The sequence below is a fragment of the Vitis vinifera genome, chromosome 13 (assembly GCF_030704535.1).
Source record: "Vitis vinifera cultivar Pinot Noir 40024 chromosome 13, ASM3070453v1".
Lineage (NCBI taxonomy): Eukaryota > Viridiplantae > Streptophyta > Magnoliopsida > Vitales > Vitaceae > Vitis > Vitis vinifera.
The window spans coordinates 28,805,240-28,831,396 of NC_081817.1; the positions used below are offsets into that span (position 1 = coordinate 28,805,240).

Sequence of the window (26,157 nt, forward strand, 5' to 3'; positions counted from 1 at the left end):
GACACAACTTCTTATGAGTCTATAGAAGATCAACTTGATACCTGTTAAGTCCAGATTAAATATGTTATTCTGGAATAGATTTCGACTTAATATCTGTCAAGTTTGTTCACAGTTAACTTGATAGTAGTTAAGTTCATGTGTTCTATTAAGACTGTGGACTTAATTACCTTCAAGTTTGTACCCATAACAACTTGACAACATTGAAGTTTAGTTTAAAAGGTCAATTGTATACATAACTATCGAACAACATTCATCAAAATATCCAAGTAGATATATCAACCTGTCCAACTACATTTATCAAAATGCCTAACTACATATATGAAGCTATCCAATTACATATAACAAACCATCCAACTACATTATCAAAATGTGAAATATCAACATGAATTCATTACATAGGCAAGTATTTCATATAAAATAACTCTGCTGCCATCTTTTCCCGAAACCAGTCCATTCGTGCACTTGTTAATGACTTCAATGGATGGTTGTGCATTAAGTATTCAGCATATTTGATAACAAACATGCCACAATCACCACTGCATGGTACACAAATAATCAATGTTAGGGCTATTATTAAAGATTAAGTGTATAAGTTATGAAAGTAAATTTAAGATCACTTACTCATTTTCCTGTTGAGGAATATCTTGCAGCCGTTCAATTTCCCATTCTTGGTAGTTAACTTTTGTGTCACCATGAAAACCATAATATGCTATTGCATTCAATATATGCGGCAACAATTTGGCTAATGGTTTAATGGCAACTTGCAATCTTGCATTATTATTGATGCCCATCAATGAGTCATATACGTATATAATCCTTCGATGAAGGTGGACAACTCCTAATACCCAGTGACTAGTCCGAACATTGATAGGGACATACACAATGTCAACATCAGGCCATTTGACAGAATAAAGAGGCTGCAAACCATTGGCATAATCAATAAGGATGTCATTCTCTAGTAATTTGAATTGGTTCCACTTCTTGCCATGCTTAATCCATCTTGCTTGAGCATTTTGCTACATAGAATAAAGTTAATATACATAAATAAATAACCAAGATCATAAGATTCATTATTACAAAAAAATTAAAAATGTTAACTAAAATTCAAACTACACATACCCAAAACATAGTATCCACTGTGGTAAACTTTTGGGAAAAAAGATGAGGATTTTCTATTCGCCGCTTCCGGAAAAAGAAGAAGGCAACATCAATGTGCTAACAATTACAATAAAGTAAATTAGTTATATTATTTGGTTGTAAGCTGAACATAATAATAAATAAAAATAAAAACAAAATGCATCATTTACAAACCGTGTCAGCAAGCCATGAACCATGATTAGACAGTGATTGAAACCATTTTTTATCTATATGCATGTAGTCAATGTCAATTGTGGACCTTTGACATAAAAAAAATAATAAAAACATTAGTAATTTTATAACTTGTGAAGAACACAAATTTACAAGTATGGATGTATACAACTTACCCTTGGTCATCACTCATCCACTTTTGAAAGGACTCTAATGCTTCTTCAGAGATTGGATGCAAAGGATCAAATGAAGTTAATGGTTTCTCAATCTCTTTTCTTAGTTTCTTTCTCTTGGTGGGATCTGTAAAAGGGTGCTGTAAGATATGAGACTTTTTAATCTCAGGCCTTCGCTTAAAAATGGCAGGAGATAGATGGTGAGGTATGACATATACTGAAAACTCGCCCGACATAGTTGGGGTACCAAACAACTTGGCAATATCAATAACTGGATCATCAATAGAGTAGTCATCTTTCAACTCTTTAGTCACGTGTTTTTCTGCAAGCTGAAGGTTTCTAGAAGCTTCCATATCAATGTTCACATCCATGGGAATGTCATTTCTCTCCACTTCATCATCTGTAACATCCTCAAAAATTCCAGTCTGGAAATCAAAGCCCATATTGTTATCATTTTCTTTTGTACTAGATTTTCTGAATCTAGTGTCATGCATACCGTGTTCCTCATTCGAACTCTTAACCTAAAATTGCATACACCACCCAATAATAATAAATATGAGAAAACACAAATGTCAAAACATTGAAGTATTAGAAAATTTAAACAAGTAAACATGTCACTAACTTCTAATAAAAGTTGTTTCAATTCATCCATCTTCAAGTTGAGTCCTTCAATTTCTTTCTTTAGATGATTGAAATTTAACTCTGAGCTTTGTCTGAATTTCACAAACTCCATCCATAATTTCTGCACATATTGCACATAAATGAAATAAAAATTTAACACTTACAATATTTATATATATATTATGACAAGTTTGTTCACTTTGTGATTACTACCAAAAAGTGCTATTTTGTAGACCTAATTATAATGGTTTTAAGCACCTTTGAGTAGTAATCATATTCATTTAACCCAATTAATTCATTAAGGTCCTTAGTAATTGGTTTTAACCATTTTGTGGCAAGTTTACATGTTTTTATCAGCTTATGAACCAATTCAAGCATGCCAATTGTTGGAGGAGCTACTTGGGCGAGTTAAGCAAGGATTTTGTACGTTTATAGGCTTGAATTTCAAGTGGAAACACGAGCACAAGCAATGGAGAAGAGGAAAACAGAGTGAAGAAAACAGCTGCAGTCTTCTTTCGAACTTTTGAGGCACTTCCCGAAGTCCAATTTTTGCATGTTATATACCATTTGAAAGCTTAGGAAGTCAAAAATCCAACGCTTCAAACCGTGTATGATTTGGAGCTGAAATGAGGAAGATATGGCCTTCGGAAGACAACTGCATCATGTCAAATGGCCAATTTCGCAAGGTGAATTTCACATTGCGAAAATTTCGCAATGGGATTTTCTTCATGGTGCGAAATTTTGCCATTTCGCACCATGAAGAGCCACATTGCGAAAATTTCGCAAGGGGATTTTCTTCATGGTGCGAAATTTTGCCATTTCGCACCATGAAGAAACACATTGCGAAAATTTCGCAAGGAGGATTAGGCACATTGCGAAATTCCTTTGAATCCCCTGTTTTGAGACATTGTTGATGTTATTCCACTACCGGTTCTCCAAGATATTTTGCTTGATTTTTAGCTTTGTAAATACCTATTTTACCCTTGTAATCAACCAATGAATAGGTTGCTTTTGTAATAGCTCTTGTTTATTTATAGTTAAGGTCAGGTTCCACATGTTAATTATGGAATGAACATCTTATATTAAATAAAGTACCAAAAAAAAAAAAACATGCATGCATTATTTATGATGGCTAAGTTTAGTTTAAGTTACCTCTATTGATGGGGTGATTGCATCATTTGTTGTTTCTTCTGCCATTGCAGCAGTAGCAGCAGCAACATATGCAGCAGTGTCAGATGAGCTTTTTTCATGCCTTAAGTCATCATTCTTGGCATCTTGTGAGGCATTTGATTGGTGCAACATTTCTGCTGAAGCTCCTTGTTTATCTACATGCTTGTAATAGTCTTGTTGTTGCTCCTCTAAAGTGGGTGTTAGAAGCGAATGAAAAGTTAACTACAAAGTCCAAATCAAATATAATTATTAATAAACAACAATACAATAATATTTATAATTGCATTCTTAAAATGTAAAGGTAAAGAATTACTTACATGAGGCTCTAGAAATACATTTTCAACCTCAGTAGACCTTGGAGCACTTGTTGCACTCCAATTTAATATTCGAGGATACCTCTCAGATACACGAGTGGCATATTTCAATCCAATAAGTGGAATAGCCTCGTATGCCCAAACCTGGAATGCATATGGAAATCCAACAAGACTATATGCTTCAACTGCAGCTTCTCCCTTTGTTTTCTTTTTATCTTGGTATTTGGATACCCGGTTCTCCAAAGCTCTTTGCAAACCAAATAGTGTCCTCTCATAACAAATCCCCCCCCCCCTCTCCCCATGGATACTTGTTAAAAGCCTCCAAATTATCAACCAAAGCAACCCATTCCATATCTATCAAATTTTTTCCTTCTTTCCCAAATAAAACATGCTCTAAAAAATACAAAAGTGCCAACTTTATCACCTCTTCATCTTCAAATCCTTTTTTTTTATTTTTCTTATTCTTTTTCTTTTTCTTTTCCTCTCCTAAAGAAAGAAAAACTTTCTCCAACTCATCATTACGCACCTTGTTTTCTCCTTTAAAGTATGTGTCCCTTATTCGTAATGATTTTTTATCACATTTTGTAATAGGACCAAAACTCAAGCCCGTAATCAATGCAAACTCTTCTTTACTAAATCTTAAGCCCTTTGACTTTAATAAAATCCATACTTCATTGTCTTTTTTGGTTTCACATTGACGTAACAACAATTGATGAACAATTTGGGCTGAAAATCTAAGTTCGGGAAGGAGTAAAAAATGACCAAAACATGATTTTCTAAACATCTCCAATTGTGGTTCAGTCAATTTCTTCTTAATATTTTCAATGGCTACCAAGTGAGACAAACATGCAATTTTTCCAGGAAAGTACTCCTCTTTAGATATTTTAGATATAAAAGATAGGAGAGGAGGAGGAATGTCAATCTGCAAAATAATAACAAATTGTAAAAATATCAATATAAATTGAGCAAAATTATATTACCAAACTTATCCAACTATGTTAAATCCATCATTTTGTATTACTTCTTAACATAGACTTTATTTTCCTATTATTTAAGGATGTCGTGTCAAATGCTAATATTCTAAAGATATTATTTTACTAATGCAATTGAAGCTATTATATTTTAGTAAGTTGCAGCTACAAAAAATTGGAGACATTATTCTAGTGTTTATTGAAATTTGAAACAAAACAAAACCATTTTGAAATTGCAACCTGACAATGAACTTGATAGCAGTTAAGTTCAGTTTCTTCTTAACATATATATTTAAATCAAAATTCTAAATATTTGGATAAAATAATTTTACAAAAATTATATTCAAATACGTTATAAATTCATAACAAATAACTTCATTACACAAAATTTCAAAACCTTTTGATGGTAAACTTGATAGTAGTTAAGTTTAGTTTTTTCTAATAATTCAAATATTGCTTTAAACCTTGGACTATAACCTCACTGAGAAAATTTCCAACAATTAGATTATCAATTCATGAAAAATAAATTCACAAAAAAAAATCTATTAAAAATGATAAAATTAAAAAAAAAATTAAAAATCAAAATTTCAAGTAGACAATTAATGCTTACTGAATCAGTTGATTTCTTCTCATTTTCTGATGACGATGAAGAGGTTTCAAAACCTGGCTTTCTTTCACTTCTCTTTTTTCCCAAAATTTTATACCTCTTCTGTTTCGTATTTTTCATCACAGAATTTTTTTCTTCCTCCATTTTCATGAACTGAATCAACACACAATATCAGAAAGATGAAAAATCGGGTTTGATTAAAAGAAAAAAATAAGAACCAAAATAAGACACTTACGGTTTCTTCTCATTTCATGGATGAAGATTCATATATACAGTTCGAAAAACCAAAATCAAAGAATGAAACAGTGAAACTTACTTTCTGTTTTTTCTTTGTATTGTGTTGCCTTTTTGTTCTCTTGCAATAAACGGAAAAATCCTTCGTGATTTCTTTCTCGCAGGTTAACAGATGGAACAAATGGGTTTGCAGGGTAACGAAGAGACACAATACAAGAGAAAATTGGAGTTGGAGGGAAAAAGGGTAACGAAGAGACACAATACAAGAGAAAATTGGAGTTGGAGGGAAAAAGGGCTGAAAAAGATAACTGAGGGGGTGAGGGGGTATTTTTGTCCGAATTGGGTCATTTTTGAGACCTAAATAAGTAAAGGGTTAGTTTTGCAATATTGAGGGATTTTTGTCTCTTTTAATCGGTTATCCCTTTTTATAATTTTATTCACAAAATTATTTAAATTTAAAATTTCTTTTTTTAAAAAATTAAAAATTATTTATAAAAATATTTTTAAAAATTTATTTACAAAAGAATATTCCAATTTGATTTTATTTGTAAAGGAATTGATCATGTTATTTTTGTTAAAAACAAGATTCTACAATTTTATTAAAAAAAGTATTGACTAAATTCTCATCAAGGAGAAGTGATTTTGCCAAGAAGTGAGGTTTTTACTACTCTATTTACAAAAGGAAAGTTTCAATTCAATTCTAAAAGAAGATTTTTTTTTTTTTTGGATATTATCTAGAAAAACATTTTTTTTTTACTAATTTATTAGTCAATTCAATTTTTATTTAAAAGGTTTTTGTAACTTTTATTTATGAAAATTATTTCCAAATCAATTTTTATTCAATTCCTTTAAAAAATTGATTTAGAAAAAAAAACTTTATTTAAAGAAAAAAAGAATGTTCATCAATTTATTCAAAAGAGCTTTACAATTTTATCTTAAAATTTACAAAGAAAATCAAATTTGTTAGAAAAGGTTATTATTTTAAGAAAAAAGGTTTAAGAGATATTTAAGGTAAGAAAAATTTCTAAAACTTATTTTCATTAAATGAAATTTCTAGGTCCCTCAAGAAACCGTCCACTACCTCTGCCATTGCCTAAGGTTTCATGTCCTTAAAATAACCTTCCGAACCTTCCATTCTCTTCAACCATGTATCCATAGTTCAACCACTAACCAAGAAATGGGCCCATGCAATAGCATAAAATAAATCCTAGAGTAAATGCATGAACCAAATAACCTAAACCCGTTGGAGCATACGTCGTGCGGTGGTTGGCAGCTTATGCGGTGGCGACACCGAGTGCGAGTTGTGACCGACCATGGTGTGTCAAGGATGGTGCAGATTTGGCATGAGGGAGGCGGAAAAGGAGTTGTAGTGGGTATGGAGAAGAAAGGGTTACGAAGGAAGGAAGAAACCAAAGAAAGAGACATGGGTTTCATGGGATGGGGGTCTAGAGAGAGAGAAAGATAACAAAGGTAGGTTGTAGAATGGGTAGAGGTCATAGTGTTGGATTGTGAAATTTGAATTAGTTTTGTTGCACTTTAAGTGGATGTCAAAGAGTTCGATTAGCTTGGAGTTGAAAGGAGTAGTGTCCTATAGGGATTTTTTTATGTGATGGTGGACAAGTATATCCCTATTATATATTTAACCTTTTATGTTTGAAGTTTTAATTTTTAGAAAGAGTGATCGTAATTAAGAGGTTTTTTTTTTAGAGTTTCATTATTGTAATTCTTTTCGTTTTTTTTTTTTTTATTGATGGATTGTTAGGTGATGGTACACTTCGTGAACGTAGGGATTACATTGATTGTCGAACCACATTAAAAATCTTGTATTTTTATTTATTTTTCTATTTGTATATGTGGTTTGGTTAATAGGTCGTGTTGATGGGAGACACGATAAGAGGGAGTAGAGAGGAGGGGGGCCAAAATGTGGGTCACATGGGGGAGTGAGCTGGTAGAGTGCATGGATGAAAATATTGAGATATTTCGATGATATATCACCCAAATATTGAATATCAACATAGCCATATTTTTGCGATATATTCAACCTTTAAAAAATAAATGTATTAATTTTATGGAAGTCGGTTTATTGGTGATAAAGCAACATTTTTGTGATATATTATATCATTGAAATATTGAATGTTGACAACCTTTGATAAATATAAGGGTTAGATATTTTGGTTGGACTAGATCAACAATTTTTCCCTGATATATCACATATCGAATATTAATATTAGTAGCCTTCAATGTACATAAGGGTTAGATATTTTAGTTAAACAACATTTTCACAAGATTAGTAATTTTTCATCGATTTATCAATAATAAAGTGACATTTTTGTGATATATTCAACCTTTGAAAAATAAATAGGTAAATTTTATGCATGTCAATTTATCAACGACAAAGCGAACATTTTTACTATATATTCAACCTTTAAAAAATAAATATATAAACTTTTTGCATGCTTGTGGGTGCAAGGGCAAGGGTTTGAACACAAGACTTCACACTTAATTAGGCACCCAAACAATTTTTATTTTGATTATAAATGGACATATCTTTATATATGTTACATTATAAACATTATATATAACATCTTAATAAAATTATCAATATTTTAATAAAAAAATACTTATATATATATCATTATTTATTTTATGTTATTGAATACACATCCAAATTAGATAGACACGTATAAAAAATGTTTTCAATTTATGAGCATCATTACTAAATATTACAAATTATATCATACATTTATCAAAATTTTTAATAAAATAACATCAATTGTTTGTTATTATTTTTTATAGTTTTTTTTCAATATTTTCATAAGTTTTAATCAAATTTTATCTGTCATTAAAAAACCATGCAATATTATTCGGGTCGGGTCGTCAAACCGGATCAAACAAAACTAGGCTCCACAAAACCCAACAAATCTCCCACTTGGAGACTAGTTCAATCACCAACATCAAACCGCTATCATCCAAGAAACAATCCCTCATCCCTGCAACTCATCCTCCTGTCCTCAAGCTAGAAGACCAATTAAAGTTGCGCACAGCTTCAACTTCTCAATAGTGACACCCTTAGTCAACATGTCTGTCGGGTTCTTAGATTCACAAATCTTCTCAAGTATTACCACTTTATCTTCAACAAGATAACAGATAAAGTGGTATTTTGTTTGTATATGCTTCAACTTTGAATGAAAAGCCGAATTTTTGGCAAGAAAAATTGCACTCTGACTGTCACTATGTAAAATGTCCATCTCCTGCTTCTTACCCAATTCATCTAAGAAACCATGTAGCCAAATCATCTCATTTCCAGTTTCAGTTGCTGCAACATACTCAGCTTCTGTGGTAGAAAAAGTAACAATCTTCTGTAGATTTGAAGCCCATGATATAGCTGTACCACCTAGAGTAAAAACAAACCTAGTGGTACTTTTTCTACTATCAATATCACCAGCAAAATCAGCATCTACATAACCTTGCAATTTCAAACTTGCACCTATGAAGCAAAGACATGTATCTAATGAACCCTTCAGATATCTTAGAATCCACTTGACTGCCTCCCAATGCTGCTTTCCAGGCCTACTCATGAATTTGCTCACAACTCCCACTGCATGTGCAATGTTTGGCCTTGTACACACCATAACATACATCAAGCTGCCAATAGCTGAGGCATAGGGCACCTTGCTCATATGGTCCATTTCTTCTTCTGTCTTCGGTGACTGTTCTTTGCTTAGTTTGAAATGACTACCCAAGGGTGTGCTCACTGGTTTAGCTTCATTCATGTTGAACCTACTGAGAACTTTCTTCACATACTTTGACTGTGAAAGCTTCAATGTACCATTAGCCTTGTCTCTAATCATTCTCATACCAAGGATTTGTTTTGCAGCTCCCAAATCCTTCATTGCAAACTGTTTGGACAATTGCTTCTTCAGATTATTAATTTTCTCAATGTCAGACCCTGCAATAAGCATATCATCCACATACAACAGAAATATGATGTAAGAATTGTCAAAGGACTTAACATAGCAACAGTGATCAGCTTCACATCTCTTGAACCCAATTCTATGCATAAAATCGTCAAACTTCTTGTACCACTGTCTAGGAGCTTGTTTAAGGTCATACAAGCTTTTTCTTAGTTTGCAGACTAGATTATCTTGTCCCTGAACAATGAACCCTTCTGGTTGAATCATGTAAAGGTCTTCCTCCAAGTCACCATGAAGGAATGTTGTATTCACATCTAACTGCTCAAGATGTAAGTTTTCTGCAGCCACCATTCCCAGTGCAAGTTGATTGTTGACATCTTCACAACTGGAGAAAATATCTCTGTGTAATCAATGCCCTCCTTCTGCTAGAACCCTTTAACAACTAATCTGGCCTTGTAACGTTTCCTACCATCATGCTCATTCTTTATTCTGTATACCCACTTGTTGTGCAAAGCCTTCTTTCCTACTGGCAATTCAGTCAGTTCCCATGTCTGATTCCCTAACAGGGAATCCATCTCATCCTTCATGGCTAACTCCCACTTGCTTGAATTCTCATCTTACAAGGCTTCATCATAACACTCTAGCTCACCACCATCAGTCAACAAGAGATAATTTAAAACAGGTGAATAACGCTGCGGAGGTCTAATGTTCCTGGAAGATCTACGAACTTCAGCTATAGGTGTACTCAGATCTACCTGTGAATTTACATTCTCCTTATCTTCTTCACCCCCTTTTTAGACAGTACTTTTAGTCAATTCATCTAAGTTGACAAACTCAGATTTCTTTTGATCTATCTCTGTAACATCTGACACTACAGTTAACCTGTCCTTGTACATAACATGTTCATTAAATATCACATTTCTACTTCTGATGATTTTCCTGTTTTGTTCATCCAAAAACCTATAACCAAATTTCTCATCACCATAGCCAATGAAAAAACATATTTTTGACTTTGCATCAAGTTTACTACGAGCATGAGAATCAATATGAACATAAGAAACACAACAAAAAACTTTTAAATGTGAAAACTTCACCTCTTTACCGCTCCAAATCTCCTCAGGAAGTCTGAACTCCATGGGAACTGATGGTCCTCGGTTTATCAAGTAAGGTGCAGTGCTAACAGCATCAGCCCAAGAAGTTTTTGGTAGTCCAACATGGAACCTCATACTTCTAGCACGCTCATTGAGAGTTCTATTCATGCGCTCAGCCACACCATTCTGTTGTGGTGTCCCAAGAATAGTCTTCTCCATCCTAATTCCCTGTGCAGCACAATACTCACTGAACCCTCCATCTATGTACTCTTCTCCATTATCTGACCTCAAACATTTTACTTTCAAACCTGTTTCTGTCTCAACCATGACCTTCCACTTCTTAAAAGTTTCAAATACATCAGATTTATTTTTTAGAAAATAAATTCATATCTTTCTGCTTGAGTCATCAATAGAAGTGATGTAGTACCTTGAACCTCCCAGGGATGCAACCAGAGAAGGCCCCCACAAATCAGTGTGTACTAGTTCCAATTTTTCAGCCTTCGGTGTCCTGCCAGTTTTCAAAAAACTCACATTTTTTTGCTTTCCTAAGATGCAACTTTCACACATGTCAAATCAATGGACTTCAATTCTGGTAGTTTTCGTTTTGACAATAGCATCTTCATCTCTTTCTCACTCATGTGACTAAGTCTGCGGTGCCATAGACTTGTATCAGTACTTGCATTAGCAACTGCAATTGTGTCTCTTGGACTTGAGGTCATATACAGAGTACCAGTCTTCTTTCCACGAGCCAATACCTTAGCTCCCTTTGTAACCTTCCAAGTACCACCAACAAATAGTATTGTTTGTCCTTCATCATCAAGTTGTCCAACAGAAATCAGATTCCTCCTCAGGTCAAGAATATGTCGAACCTTCTCCAGTAACTAAACAAACCCATTGGGCAATGATATCCGAATGTCTCTCAGACCCACAACATCCAAGGCTGAACCATCAGCCAAATACACCTTACCAAAATCACCTGCAACATAATTCTGTATGATTTCTTGGTGTGGAGCGGTATGAAACGAAGCTCTTGAATCCAAAACCCAATCATCAAGTGGACTGTCTACTGCAAGAAGTAATGCATCTTGTACCTCTTCTGTTACAGCATTAGCAGAATCATCTTCATTCTTCTTCTTAGGACTTTTGCATTGCCTTTTAAAGTGACCTGTTTTCCCATAGTTCCAGCATTGTACTTGTTGGCCTGATTTAGATTTACTTCTATTCCTTTTAGAATTTCTAGATTTTGATCTACCCTGGTTTGAATTTCTGTCATTACCTCTGCCTTTTGTCTCAAGGTTTAGGGCAGAACCAGATCCTGAGGTTTCGCCTGCATCTCTTCGGCGAATCTCCTCAGCCAGAATTAAATCTCATATATCATTGTACTTGAGCTTTTCCTTTCCTATAGAATTGTTTACTGCCATCCTCATTGTCTCCCAACTGTTTGGCAAAGAAGCCAAGACGATCAGAGCACGAATCTCTTCATCAAAATCAATTTCTACAGATGACAATTGATTTGTGATTGTATTAAATTCATTCAGATGTTATGCTACTGATGCATTCTCTGCCATCTTCAAATTGAACAATTTCTTCATCAGATGCACCTTATTGTTTGCAGACGGCTTTTCATACATACCGGACAAAGCCTTCATCAGATTTGCTGTGGTCTTCTCCTTTACAACATTGTGTGCAACAGACCTAAATAGAGTTAACCTAATAACTCCTAGAACCTGTCTGTCAAGAAGCGCCCATTCCTCAGCCTTCATACTCTCAGGTTTTGTCCCCAAAAGAGGCAAATGCAATTTCCTCCCATAGAGATAATCTTCAATCTGCATCCTCCAATACGCAAAGTCAATGTCATCAAACTTTTCTATTCCAGACGCCTTTCCTGCTTCCTCTGCCATTGCTCCCACTCAAACTTAACCCTAGACTCTGATACCAGTTGTAGGGAATTAAACTAAATCCCCAACCTGTGAGAAACAAAAAAAAAAAGAGAAAACACACGTCAAAGAAAAAACAATTACACGCACAAGACAGTATTTACGTGGTTCGACAATTTTCCCTACATCCACAGAGTTGCAGGGATATCACTATTATCAAGGAATAATACAGAGTACAACCACGACGGCTACAACATTTTCTCTCTATATATAACACGACAACCACACCACACTAAAAAACCCTAATTACAAAAGGTGGTTCTACAATGGCCTAAACGGGCCCAATAGGCCTCAGTAAATCTTCCATTAAAAAACCATGCAATATTATTCAGGTCGGGTCGTCAAACCGGATCAAACAAAACTAGGCTCCACAAAGCCTAAGAGTTTGTGCATGAATTATGAAATAGTCTTACTTGCCGGACGATACAGCAAGCGGGTTGAAGAAGCTAAGGGAGATAGAGTTGGAGAATCTGCGCGGAAATGGAAAGGGAGAACGCAAGACGTCTGATAAGATCTATGATTACGACACTTACAATGACCTTTGGGATCCTGATGATAGTAAGGATCTTGCCCGTCCCATTCTTGGCGGACAGGATCATCCTTACCCTAGGAGATGCAGAACCGGGCGTCCTAGTTCCAAGAAAGGTATGTAATGAGTGGTATTATTTATGTATTATGTTTTGCCCATTAATTTATTTGAAGTTTTGAGCTGATTGATGTAGACCCGTTGTCGGAGACGAGAAGCAGCAGTGTGTATGTGCCAAGGGATGAAGCATTTGAAGAAGTGAAGCAGATGACATTCTCGACGAAGACGCTGAAATCAGTGCTGCACGCGCTGCTACCTCAGGTGGAGATCATGCTGCTGGATCCACACCTTGTATTTCCCTACTTCACTGCCATAGACTTACTGTTTCAAGGAGTCCCTTTGCCCAAGAGCAAGAACTTCTTTCAGTCAATCATCCCAAGACTAGTGAAGACCATAGCTGAAGGAGAAGGAGATATTTTGCTCTTTGAAACCCCTGCAATGATCGACAGTATGCCTGATCTCTTCCTTGCTTCCTCTTCTCTTCTTGAGATGGATCGAGTCGTTGATGAATCAGTGTTCTTCTGTTGCAGGAGATAAATTTGCTTGGTTTAGGGATGAGGAGTTTTCTAGGTAGACTCTTGCTGGTCTCAACCCGTATAGCCTTCAGTTGGTTTCAGTATGTTCATTCTGTCAAACGCATGAGTAATGTAGTAGGAGATAAGAGTCCAAACAATCCATTTTTTCCAATCAGTTTACATGAATTCAAGCCTATGGTCCATGCCTTCTCCTGCAGGAGTGGCCCTTGAAGAGTAAACTGGATCCTGGGATCTATGGTCCTCCAGAATCATTGATCACAGCAAAACTGATCGAGAGAGAGATCAAAGGGGTCATGACTATTGATGAGGTAACGCCCATTCTACTCCCTTGTAAGCTTGTTTAGTTGGACCCCATTTTGCGTTTAACTCGGTTTTTGGGCTTTGTATGACTAAGATCTTAAGGGGGTTTGAAGAACTGGTTCTGTTGTTGTGTGTCACTGCAGGCCTTGAAACAGAAGAAGATGTTCATATTGGATTATCACGACCTTCTCTTACCTTATGTGAACAAAGTGAGGGAGATTGAAGGCACTACATTGTATGGATCTCGAACTCTGTTCTTCCTAACCATGGATGGCACATTGAGGCCTCTTGCAATCGAGCTAACTAGGCCGCCAGTTGGTGACAAGCTGCAGTGGAAGCAAGTGTTCACACCAGGCTGGGATGGCACAAGTTGCTGGCTATGGAGGCTGGCTAAAGCTCATGTTTGTGCTCATGACTCTGGTTATCACCAGCTTGTTCACTGGTAAAATGATTTGAGACTCTGCTCATTGTCTATAAACCGGGCTTTTACCAATTCAACAATCAGAACAAGCTGAAACCACATGGTTGGGATTGTATTTTTTGCAGGCTAAGGACTCACTGTTGTACTGAGCCATACATCATTGCAGCTAACCGGCAACTAAGCGCTATGCACCCAATCTATAGACTCCTGCATCCTCATTTCAGGTACACAATGGAGATCAATGCTCTTGCTCAGGAAAGCCTCATAAATGCAGGTGGAATCATTGAGAGCTGCTTCTCGCCAGGCAAGTATGCCATTGAGCTCAGTTCTGCTGCCTATGACCGGCTCTAGAGATTTGACATTGAAGCTTTGCCTGCTGACCTGATCCGAAGGCATAGGAGACAGTTTCAACGATATGATAAAAGATATTGTACTCTATATGGTTACCTCTGAATCAGAATTTGTCGTTTTCTTTCAGAGGAATGGCAGTTGATCCAACAGCTGAGCATGGGCTGAAGCTCACCATGAAGGATTACCCTTTTGCCAACGACGGTCTAGTCCTTTGGGATGCCATCAAGCAGTGGGTTAGGGACTATGTGAACCATTACTACCCAGACCCAAGCCTGGTTGAGTCTGATAAGGAGCTACAAGGTTGGTGGACAGAAGTTCGAACCAAAGGGCATGCAGACAAGAAGGATGAGCCATGGTGGCCTGTCATGAAAACCCCAGAAGATCTAATCCATGTTTTAACAACCATAATCTGGGTTACAGCAGGGCACCATGCAGCCGTGAACTTCGGTCAATATGTATATGCCGGGTACTTTCCTAATCGGCCCACAATAGCTCGAACCAACATGCCAACTGAGAACCCATCAGATGAGGAGTTCAAGAACTTTCTGCATAAGCCAGAAATTGCCTTGTTAAAGTGCTTCCCTTCACAGATTCAAGCAACAAAAGTGATGGCAGTTTTGGATGTTCTGTCGAGTCATTCACCAGATGAGGAGTACCTCGGTGACCAGATGGAGCCATCCTGGACGGAAAACCCAATCATAAAGGCTGCATTTGAACGGTTCAATGGCAGATTGAAGGAGCTTGAGGGGATCATTGATGGGAGGAACACCAATTTGAACCTGAAGAACAGAACTGGAGCCGGGGTTGTTCCATATGAACTCTTGAAGCCATTCTCAAAACCAGGGGTCACAGGAATGGGAGTTCCTAATAGCATCTCTATCTAAATTATGATGCTACACTGCATCGTAAAATAGCTAATATAAATAAGCATATCTAGATTCCATGTCTCGAGAACTTCCAACATTCTTACCATGTCTTTTGCCTCAATGGAAGGTAGTTTGTCGAATCTTATGAAATCTAATTTATTTACTTACAAATGTTCAACAAGTTATGCCATGTCTGAAACAGAAACTAAACCTGGGAAAAAACTGAAACAGGGCATTTAGACAACAAAGGGAAAGAAGTACAAAAACAAGAAAAATCCATGCATATAGAGTGAACATGCCTAAAGAACAAATAAATAAATCTTACCTCTCATGCCAGTTCCTGATTCAAGTTCCTGATGGCCTTGTAGGGGTTCAGGGGTGGAACATGAATGGGAAAGCCTAGAATTAGATGGGGTTAGCATTGAAAAATGCAGAGAACAGGGGGAAAAGTACTGATAACAGGTGGGATGGAAGTGGTCGCAGCTAGATTTTCAGGTAATTTTCTCTTCTTCCCCTGACATTTTAGCATTCAAGGAAGCAAACACAACATACCTGAAACTACAGCAAAAGCATGTGCTTCCCACTAGTTTCTGGGCTGTACAATACCTGTTTTCCACTCAACTCAAACCGATTTCTGCACATTTCAATGTGCATACCTCCGTACTTGAGAAGCTGAGCTGGATGCAAGATGAAAAATTCTTGGGGATATACTAATATTCATGGGAGTCTTGTTTGAGACAATACATCTTCAAGAAAAAAGTGAAAAATTGGAACTCGTATACACTTTTAACGGTTCTTGTTCTAGGTACTACAATGAAATAACTCGTAAAATAAAACAAAGTTGTGAACCCAATGTTATTGAATTTCAATAGAATACTTTCATGTACAACTATACATGTATTGGCCTGTGAAACAGGGATGCAGTACAAAAGAATGAAGCAGAACACAAATATATCTATCCTCAACACCCCCAGCCCTAAGTAAAGAATAAAAAAAAATATGTCATAAGACATGCGTGATTGATTTCACTTGACATGCATACAAGGATAAGCACAATTACTATATGTATATGCAAGTATGAATATCAGAGTGTACTTGCAGAGAGAAATGCCGTCCAAAACTGCCCTTCCAAGGTGGCATTCTTCTTCCTTAGAAGCATCATCAGCCTGAAAAAGATGAGCAACTGTTGTGTTCTCAAGGGACCCTGGATTCAGGGGCATGTTGAAGAGATTTCATCAGTCCAATGATGATATCTATCGTGGTATGATCATGTGGGAAGCTGTAGCAATTATCTCATAACATGGAATGTGTGCTTGAAGTACTATTACACATGCACTCAGGGACAGGGTACTTTGTAACATCCCTTCCAGCTTTGGTAGCCCTGAGCTCTGGCTGACCGAAGGAATCGCGGTGCAGTTCCATTATAACCCTGTTGAACTCTGCTTCAGGGAGAGGAGAGTTCAGAAAGTAAGGAATCATCTGTCTTTTATTCGGGGTAATATACTTCTTGTGACCTGCATAAGCCCGATGTCCCTGCATCAACAACAAATTTTAGTCAGTAGGAGTAGTAGCTTAAATTCTTCTCTTGTCTTCTAAAATGGCAGCGTTATACGATTATATATGCTCCATGTTCTTCTCAAGAAGGTATTGAAAGAACAAATATGTTTTTGGTTGATCAGGTTGGGTGTTTTTGGCAAGTTTTATTTTTCCTTTTTGGCTTTTCCATACCTGTGAATTATCAACTTCAACTTCAATTGATAGATTAGCAACAAATATGTTGGAGCTGAAAATGATGGTTCTCATGAAGGTATTGAAATCACGTTGGATCTTTTTGGCAAGTTTTCTTTTTCCCTCTTGATCTTTCCATATTTGTGAATTATTAACTTTAACCACAATCTATAAATTAGTGACAAATAAGTTGGAGCTGAAAATAATGGTGATGGCATCAATACCTGAATTGCATGGCCCATGTTTCCCCCATGAGACGGTATGAAAACATCACTCTTCTCACAAACAATATAGTCAATGGCAGCCATGAAGGAGGCTTTCTTTGAAAATGGCTCTAGTTCACCAGGCAAGGCAAGGTCCTCCTTATTGTAGAAATTAGGAAACTCTCGGGTTAATGGCAGCAAAGCTTCTTCCCCACCGAATGGTTGCCCTCCAGCCCAGTATATCCTTGCACTTTTTGGAGCTCCAAGAGCTTTAAGCAGCCTAAAACATACAACATATGAATCCAAACAAACATTTCAGTCTACTACAAAACTATAAACAAAAAACCAAAGCACTTGGTAGGGCATATATATATATATATATATATACACACACACATCAGAGAATTGAGTTAAAATTCTGACCTTGTAACCTCCAAGGCGTTTAAGGGGCAGAGGCCTGCAAGCTTTCTTTCATGGTAAGTCATGTTTGATCTAGCAGTTAGGAGCTCGGGTCTTAGTTTCCTCTCATTGTTTATTATCTCATCATACTGAGAGCTCAAACCAGGAAGACAACCTGTTCTCACCCATACATCCTTTTCCATTCGTAGATGAAGGGCAAGGTAAGGTCCTTTGCTCCTCATCCTCTCTGCCATTTTGTTACCGAGTTCCAAAATTGGCTGCGAGAACCTCAATGCATGAAAAGCCACCTACAATCAAGCAAGATGAGGTAAAGAACAAGAACAAAATCAGGAAAATATAGAAGGGAAGAACACTGCTTGCTAGGATAAAGCTAGACTCTCATGAATTATTTGAGAAATATTTGCAATAAACAGGAAATTCCTTATGATGATAAGGGATTGTTGTATAAAATCTAAGACATTTTCAAAATTCCAGAAAATATTCTGTGCTCATCCCAATTATGAAGTTCTTTGGCTCTGCAAGCCCTAGGTTCTCCCAATGGAAAGGCGTGAATATCAAACAAAATTGAACATCAAAACTAAAATGAAACCCCACAAATACCTTGCATCGAAGCTTCTGAAGATCAGAAGGGAGATCCTTAGAAAGCCTTGAATCCAACCCACGTAGAAGCAAAACCCCTTCCCTCCTAAGCTGCAGAAACCAACAGAAAATAACATCACCATAACTTCTAAATGAATAAAAATATTTCTATTTTAAGCAGCAGCAAAATCTTTTACTGATGGAAACTTTGACTGGAAAATTTCTAGGAAAATTATTCCTCTGAAAAGGACAATCCATCCACCAGCTACAAACATTTACTAACTACAAGAATTTAACCAATGACTGAAACAGACAGCCCATAAGCTGATCAAGTCCATTACAAAAATAGAACCATTTCAACAGCTCAAACTCTTAACTGTCCCCCCATATTACTGAAACTGAAAATTCAGTAAAACATGGATGGCGGCTTGAGACTTGACCAATTCGATGTTTCCCTAACTACCAGAATACAACATTTCTAGAGCTCAAAATATACCTGGGGCAACAACGCCAACAAGGCCCACAACAAAGCTCAGCCTCTATGATACCAATATTGAATTGTGGGCCATTTATGCCTAATCACAAACTAACACCATTAAGGACCTCTTGTCTGCTCTCCTACATTTTCTGCTTTACTTACTATATCAACGGTTCACATGAAAATCATCCACGAAGAAACCAAAGTGGATACTTCAAAGGAGAAAAGGAAAAGGAAGCAATGGCCCTTACCCTTTTGAGGTACCGTGCACGGATCCATTGAGGAGAGACATGAAGTGGCGTTCTCTTCTCCTCTACCGGCCTTGACATCAGATGCGTGGACGGCAATGATGAAACTATTCTCACATCATTGGCCAGAACTCTCTTGAAATGCTCCATATCAAATATATCAGAAAATTCACTACAACCCAAACAACAAAAGAACAAAAGGGGAAAAACCAAATAAGCAATCACATCTATGAAACAGTCAAAGAACTGAACAGAGTTAATTGAGATTAGCTATAATGCAAAAATGGGCATTTTGTGGATTGAACCACAATGAAATAATTGGATTCATTGAGCCAAAATGACAAACAATCATGAAACTAAACCAAAAAATGGTACTAACTATGAAGGCATTGAAAACGGGTGTTTGATAAATTGAATCAAAATGGTAATAGATGCTTGAATCAAACAAACTTAAAATTATGGTTGAAAGAAAAAAAAATCAAAGGAAAGATGTGCTGTTCAGTGTTCTTCTTCTTTACCTTTCATCACCCCAAATGACGTTGACTTGCAGGATGGGAACAACCAGAGCAGCGCCGAGAATTCTGGCAATCACAACGGCGTCAACTATCTGATTCCTCTGCTGATTCATCCCACCTGAGACTACCACCATCAAATACTTGGTCCTGTCCTCCACAATCTCCAGGCTCGTCTTCTTATACTCTTTGCTGAACTCCAAACACGGTCTGTACCCCAACCCATCAGGCTGCTCCCAGAACTCACTCTTTTCCCCATCTTCCTTAACACCCAGATGAGAACTCAACGACCCAGCAGAGACTATCCCCTGGGACTGGGTAATACCACAAGGGTTTGGCGAGAAGGGGATCAAAGGCTCGAGATTGAACCCCATTTTCAGCATGGCTATGAAGCCAAAAAGAAAGAAAGCAAGGAACCAGAGCCTTGGGTTCTTGAACAAGAAAGAAAAGAACTTGCTTGAGCTCCTGGAGGACTTCTTGGGGGAGACAAGCAGAGACTGAAGGGAGGAAGAAGAAAGAGAGTTGATTATTTGTGAAGGCACAGAGATGTAAGAGACTTTCTTTGATTTAGCCATTGTAAGATAGAAAACAGAGGCTCTTGCTCAGTTGGTTTCTCCAGAGCTGGGAGAGAGAGGTTTTAGAGAGAGAGAAAATGGGGTTCAGAGGTCAGAGTAGGCCGCGGGAACACGAAAACCGAGCCAATACGCGTTGGGAAGAAGAAGAAAAAAGAGAGATAGAGGAAGCAGGGGGGGCAGAGACAGAGGTGTCTCTTCTGGACCGTTTTGGGTTTGGGTTTTGGGTTTTGAAAAGTGGGTTTATATATATATATTTAAATGGGAATTTTCTGTTTTTAATTTTTTTTTAATTTGTAATTTATTTTTTTATGTAATAATTTAGATAAAAAATAATTTTTCCTTAAATATTACGTGGGAAGTAGATTAAATATTAAAATTATTTTTTTAATAAAAATATTTTCAAAATATAATTTTCAAATAAAAAAAAATTAACAACACAACAAATATGGTTATTTTTATTTTTAATTTTTTAAAATATAAATAAAGAAAATGGTAAAATGGATAAAAAAAAATTATTAAAATTTTTAATTTTTAAAATTTAATATTATTTAAATAATAAAATAAATAAATGGAATATCCAAAACTATGTGTGTGGGAATATATATATATATATATAACAAGGGTGATTTGGTGAAAATCTAGAATTTAAAAATGAGTGTGAGAAATGAGGGGGACAAAACGTTGTCGTTTTTTGGAGGACGCCAGCTGTGAGCAAACAAATGGAAGAGAAAGGAATCATGTGACCTGCCGCCATTACCAGACAGGCTGGTCAGATGCCTTCTACATCTTCCACCCAATTACTATAAAGCTCCACTCCTCTTTTCTTTTGCCAGCTGGCGTCCACTCTCTCTCCACGCTGGCAAATTTGGCCGCGTGGCAATAGTGGCCCCACCTATGCCTCATGCCACGTTGGTCATCCTTGTTCGGCTGCTATGCGTATGGCCCTGACCTTCCACGGTTCCACCCAATATACTCGTTTTTTCGGCTGGCGCCACTCCCAATCCACGCTGGCTTTTTCGCCACGTGTCAGTCTTAACCCACCAAACCCTCATGCCACGTTGTTCATTCTTCTTTGGTTGCTATAATTATTGCGCTGACGTGGACCCCTCAGAAAGTGTCTTGTCCCCAACCCCCCCAGCCACATGTTGATTAGGTCTTTCTATTTTGGTTGAAGAATCCTATTTTCCATATTTATTAATTTCTCTTCTTTTTTTTTCGATAGTTACATTCATGGTAGCGTGTATTTAAAATTTTATAATATTGAAAATGATGTGTTATTAAAATACAAAAATATTATAATGGTGAGTAAGCTTATTCATATATATATATATATATATATATATATATATATATATATTGTCAATATTCACGATAACAATTTGTTCAACTAATTTGATAAGATTGATGTATATATTTACTATTACTATTTATTCAACTAATTTGATAAGATTAATTTGATAAGATTGATGTATATATTTATTATTACTATTTATGATATTAAATTAAGAAAGGACAATATATTTACTATACTAATATATAAAAATTTTGTAAATATTTATCAAAAATACAAAATATTCTAATTCTGAGTTGGTTTATTCATATGGATTTGTCCACAAAAACTAATTTTCCTCTTTTTTTAAAAAAAAAAAATTGAAGAGTAACTCATTTTATATATAAATATTCTTCAATATTTTGATTATTTACATTCATATTTTAAAGGAAGAAATTATTTTTGTAAGAAAAATATTAAGGTATTTTTGTCAAAAATAAATATTTTTTAGAGTGAAAAAAGTAGAGAATTAGTTTTACAAATTAGGGATAATTTTATTCTTTTTAATTAAATAACCTCTAAATAAAGAGAGAAATAACCTTTTTTTTTTTTCTCTTGAAAGAAATAAAACTTAGGATTATTATTATTAATTTTTAATTATTTATCACCATTCAAAGTGAGCGGTGGGGTATTTTCATTTTCTCTTCTTATCTTACATTATTATAAAAATATTAGAGCTTGTTTGAACATATGTTTCAAAATTTTGTTTTTAAAAATTGTTTTTAAAAACAAGTTTCAAAAACATGGTTAAATAAGTCAATGTTTTTCTTTTATTTTTAAAATTTGTTAAAACAACATCTACTTATTCTCTATTTCATTTTGCTTTTAAAAATTGATTTGGAAAAACAACGGTCAAACAATGTTAAAAAAATTTTAAAATAATATTTTGTTTTTAAAAACATAAAATTATTTTTAAATTATACAGTCAAACAGACTCTTAATTTTCTTACCTTATCTCAATAATTCCTTACTTTTGACCAATATTTTAAATAACAAAATTGTGATTAAAAAAAAAAAAAAAAGGCAACTATTGCACCACAAAAATTGTCTTTGATTCAAAAACCCCTTTAAGAAAAATCATTCAAACATGTGGTAGAAATTTTATGAGTAAATACAAATTGTGGATATGACTTTGTGAGAGTATTGGGTTATCTTTCATGATACAATGGCAATGAATGTGCACCATAAAAATAATTCTTGAAGTCAAAAAGTCTTTTGAGAAAAATTATTCAAATGCATAATGATGCTCTTATTGAATTGAAAATTTGGAAAAGGGGGTTTGATTTTTCATAAGTCAATCCAAAATGGGAATATGAGTTATCATACACTAACATATCTCCCATGATTCAACAACATCCACACAATACCATTAAAAAAAAAATTCTTATAGTCAACTAGGCTTTTATAAAACATAAAATTGTGACTTTAAAAAATTCAGGAAATTTTGATTTTATCAAGCTTTTAAAAAGAGAGGGTTTTTATTTTTTATTTTAAAAAAATATTTAATAATTAAAAAAAAAAAAAAAAAACTAGATCCAAACAAAAGTATCTAGTTATTTTTAATATTGGGAAAAGCTGATAGCATTGCTAGAGCATGAGACAATACCATCAACCTCACCATAAGAAAAGACCAAATTCAATTTTCATTTTCAAAGACAATCACATTTTTTTTTTTTTAAATTGAACTTTAAAAAAAAAAGGTTTTTGATTTTGAACGAGCTGAGCTAGACAAAGACTAAAACTTCGAAAGACCAATAATTAGTGGGTGTTTGATAAACCAACTTAATAATTTAAAATGATTTAATAACTAAATTTAAGTCATTAAATGAATTAAGTATATTTAATAAAATAATTTAATGATATGATTTAAAACAACAAATAGTTTAAAATGATAAGTAAAAAAATTAACTTATTTTTAAGTCTATATTTTTATTTTATCATTTTATCTTTATTTATCCAAATCATCTTCATCATTTTTTTATTATTTCACTACCTTCATGGTTACTCAACCATTTGACCTTTACCTTAATTATAATTTATGAGGATAAATATATTAATTTGATAATTTAAAATAATTTTTAAATTAAATATTATTAAACAACCCTAACACTTAAAATAAAAATTAAATAATAAATTTTAAATCAATAACTTAAATTCAACTTAAATAGTTAAATAATAATACCATCCTTTTAAATTTAAAAATATCCATATTTCAAAATTAGGGGAAAAAAAATAATAGCATTGCCAACATGGTACAATAGCCTGCACTGAAAGAAAAAATTTTGAGCCTAAAAAAATAAGGTGCTTAATTCCATACTCCTCAATATTTTTTTTAAAGAAAAAAATATGTAAAATAAATTTGGTTAAATTTTAAAATTTAAAAGAACAAACAAATGTTGTACAAATTGGCAACCACCACCCAATATCCGTCTTTTTAAATTAAAAAAAATACCCATATTTTAAAATTAAAAAAGAAAAAGAAAAAAAAAGAATTAATAATTAGGGAAGGTGAGACCATATGGAAGTGAACAATGGGAGCGGCTAGCGTTTATATTACGCTATTCTCCGCGTCTGGTACACCCTCCCTATCACGCTCTACAAATTTCCAGCTACCTAATCATATTTTTTCTGAATTTTCGTGAAGCCATCTCCATCTCTCTCTCTCTCTCTCTCTCTCTCTCTCTCTCTCTCTCTCTCTCTCCCTCTCCCTCTCCCTCTCCCTCTCTCTCCTTTCTTTCTTCTTCTTCTTCTTCTCTTCCATCATGGCTGCTCTGTGGGTCCATACCCTTTATTATCGTCTAGCTGCCCACTTCATACTCTTTCTTATTCTTTTATATATTTCAACTCAAACTTGTACAATTTATTTACGCAAAGATGCTTCAACTTTCATTGTCGTTCACTCCTCATTTCATTGTCTTTACACCTAACTCCATCACCTTTAATTTATGGCACTTGGGTTTTCTTTCTTTCTTTCTTTCTTTCTTTTTTTCTCAGTTATCTTCTATAATTATTATAATAATTTTTTTGTCTCATTAAATTTCAATCATTTTTGCTTCCCCTAAAAGATGTGGTTTAATAATTGTCCTTGAGTCTTTTCCCATCATTTTTACTTTTCTATTACAAGATTTTGTTAGTAATAATTTGGAGGTGGGATTTTTCTAGAGAAAATAATGGTTATTTACCCTCTAAAGAAGGGGAAAAATGATAGAGAATTAAAATCAAAGTTTAACTTTGTTGAGATTGGATTGGGTTTCAAGATGGATTGCATTGGAGTAAATTTTTAAATTGAATTTATGTAATTTATCTATATTATAGTAAATAAATTAAACTCTTTATAAAAATTTTTATCTAAATATTTTTAAATTATTTTTTACCTATATTTAACCTTTAACATTTTAAAAAGTCAATTGTTTTTTAAAAATTGTTTAGATTCGATGTTATTATTAAGTGATTTTTTTTATATTAAATAGAAAAAGTCAAATATTTTATTTTTTCTATTAAATTAAAAATAACATGTTAATATCAATTAATATAATTAAACTGAATTTATTAATATAATAAATTGATTTTAATTATATTAGTTGATATTAAAACATTACTTTTAGTTGAATAAAAAAAATAAAATATTTAACTTTTTTTTATTTGACTAAAAAATAAGTACCATCCAAAAAAAGACTATATTTTTCTTGGATACTTTTTACTTTTAAATGTGTCATAATTATCCTTAATTTCAACAAAAGTATTTTAAAATATTTTCAAAATACAAATTTCAATAATTATTTCACATTTTAAAATTCAAAAGTTAAAAATCTATCAAAAAAAAAATTCAAAAGTTAAACATCGTCTCAAATGGGGCCTATTTTTGCAATAATAAATTAAAATATTTAATAAAATAATAAACTTTATATTATATAATGGAAAATTCATAAATAGGTATAATAGAAAGTTTTAGTATTTACTTTTGAGGCATATTTTGTGGACTCCCCATCAAGGAAACACAAAAATTTGGTGGCTTTCCAGGTAAGGTTAGCATCTTCAAATAATTGATGAGGATGTCTCATAAGTCCAACTTTTGTGGTCTACCAATTGGATTTCTTCACGTGGCAACTATAAATTGCATGATGTCATACATAGACTTTTGTAAAAGCCATAATTGACTTAGAAGTTTCGTGCAGTGTTGGCCAACTGTAACAAGCCACTAATTTTTATAATTTTGACAATAATTTAATAATTTCCAAAAAAATTCAAATTAATTTTTAGGGAAAAATTATTTTCATAGTTGGGTGTGTGATACTTTAATATTATTCGGTTATTAAATGTGATATAAGTGAAAATAAAGGGAAATTTAAAAAAAATATATAATTGATATTAAAAAGTATGATTAATATATAAAAAATATTAAAAAATAAGAAAAATATAATCAAGTAAAAAAGAGTAATTGAAGTAAATCAAAATAGTAATTCTTAATTATTAATAAAATCGGTTTTGATATAGCATTGACTAGATATATAGGAAAAATGGCAATAAATCAAATAGTGTTATGTGTGTATTTTGATTCCATAGTTTTATATATGTTATTTTATATCGTGATCACATTTATTTGTACCTTAGTCTCATTCTTCATAGTCTGTTTTGTTATCTATCTATTGACTCTAATATTTTTATTTCCATTTATAAAATTCTT

At 34.2% G+C, this 26,157-nt stretch overlaps 3 protein-coding genes and 1 long non-coding RNA gene across 4 annotated transcripts; 1 reads left to right on the top strand and 3 right to left on the bottom strand.

The window, feature by feature from the left end:
• Positions 1–206: 206 nt before the first annotated feature.
• Positions 207–3,874, bottom strand: LOC132254983 (ubiquitin-like-specific protease ESD4). Its single transcript, XM_059742222.1, has 8 exons — positions 3,590–3,874; positions 3,255–3,494; positions 2,104–2,223; positions 1,485–2,002; positions 1,312–1,396; positions 1,120–1,215; positions 622–1,016; positions 207–536 (listed from the first exon to the last, which is right to left on the bottom strand). Exons 2-8 carry the CDS (start codon positions 3,402–3,404, stop codon positions 392–394), a joined length of 1,509 nt encoding a protein of 502 aa, XP_059598205.1. The 5' UTR covers positions 3,405–3,494; positions 3,590–3,874; the 3' UTR covers positions 207–391.
• Positions 3,875–3,885: 11 nt separating this feature from the next.
• On the bottom strand, positions 3,886–5,795 carry LOC109123764 (uncharacterized). The gene is made up of 3 exons (XR_002031589.2): positions 5,481–5,795; positions 5,168–5,317; positions 3,886–4,508 (listed from the first exon to the last, which is right to left on the bottom strand). It is a non-coding gene; the product is annotated as an uncharacterized LOC109123764 (long non-coding RNA).
• An 819-nt stretch (positions 5,796–6,614) lies between these two features.
• On the top strand, positions 6,615–14,570 carry LOC109123694 (linoleate 13S-lipoxygenase 2-1, chloroplastic-like). Its single transcript, XM_019224121.2, has 5 exons — positions 6,615–6,771; positions 12,770–12,985; positions 13,063–13,439; positions 13,660–13,770; positions 13,906–14,570. Exons 1-5 carry the CDS (start codon positions 6,615–6,617, stop codon positions 14,206–14,208), a joined length of 1,164 nt encoding a protein of 387 aa, XP_019079666.2. The 3' UTR covers positions 14,209–14,570.
• A 1,661-nt stretch (positions 14,571–16,231) lies between these two features.
• On the bottom strand, positions 16,232–20,365 carry LOC100264773 (O-fucosyltransferase 20). Its single transcript, XM_002266570.4, has 6 exons — positions 19,575–20,365; positions 19,060–19,228; positions 18,352–18,441; positions 17,755–18,038; positions 17,353–17,611; positions 16,232–16,933 (listed from the first exon to the last, which is right to left on the bottom strand). The coding sequence occupies exons 1-6, from the start codon at positions 20,141–20,143 to the stop codon at positions 16,694–16,696; spliced, it is 1,611 nt and encodes a 536-aa protein (XP_002266606.1). The 5' UTR covers positions 20,144–20,365; the 3' UTR covers positions 16,232–16,693.
• Positions 20,366–26,157: the final 5,792 nt, after the last annotated feature.

What these genes read in the sequence shown, in the direction of transcription:
- LOC100264773 (XM_002266570.4), bottom strand. Translation starts at nt 20,143, where the DNA reads ATGGCTAAATCAAAGAAAGTCTCTTACATCTCTGTGCCTTCACAAATA. An exon ending in GTCATTTGGGGTGATGAAAG is followed by an intron (nt 19,229 to 19,574) that starts GTAAAGAAGAAG and finishes TTTGGGTTGTAG; the next exon opens with TGAATTTTCTGATATATTTG. An exon ending in AACGCCTTGGAGGTTACAAG is followed by an intron (nt 17,612 to 17,754) that starts GTCAGAATTTTA and finishes TGTATGTTTTAG; the next exon opens with GCTGCTTAAAGCTCTTGGAG.
- LOC109123694 (XM_019224121.2), top strand. Translation starts at nt 6,615, where the DNA reads ATGCATGAACCAAATAACCTAAACCCGTTGGAGCATACGTCGTGCGGT. An exon ending in GCGTCCTAGTTCCAAGAAAG is followed by an intron (nt 12,986 to 13,062) that starts GTATGTAATGAG and finishes TGATTGATGTAG; the next exon opens with ACCCGTTGTCGGAGACGAGA. An exon ending in ATCGAGTCGTTGATGAATCA is followed by an intron (nt 13,440 to 13,659) that starts GTGTTCTTCTGT and finishes CTTCTCCTGCAG; the next exon opens with GAGTGGCCCTTGAAGAGTAA.
- LOC132254983 (XM_059742222.1), bottom strand. Translation starts at nt 3,404, where the DNA reads ATGTTGCACCAATCAAATGCCTCACAAGATGCCAAGAATGATGACTTA. An exon ending in CAATCACCCCATCAATAGAG is followed by an intron (nt 2,224 to 3,254) that starts GTAACTTAAACT and finishes CAATATGTGCAG; the next exon opens with AAATTATGGATGGAGTTTGT. An exon ending in TGGATGAGTGATGACCAAGG is followed by an intron (nt 1,397 to 1,484) that starts GTAAGTTGTATA and finishes TTTATGTCAAAG; the next exon opens with GTCCACAATTGACATTGACT.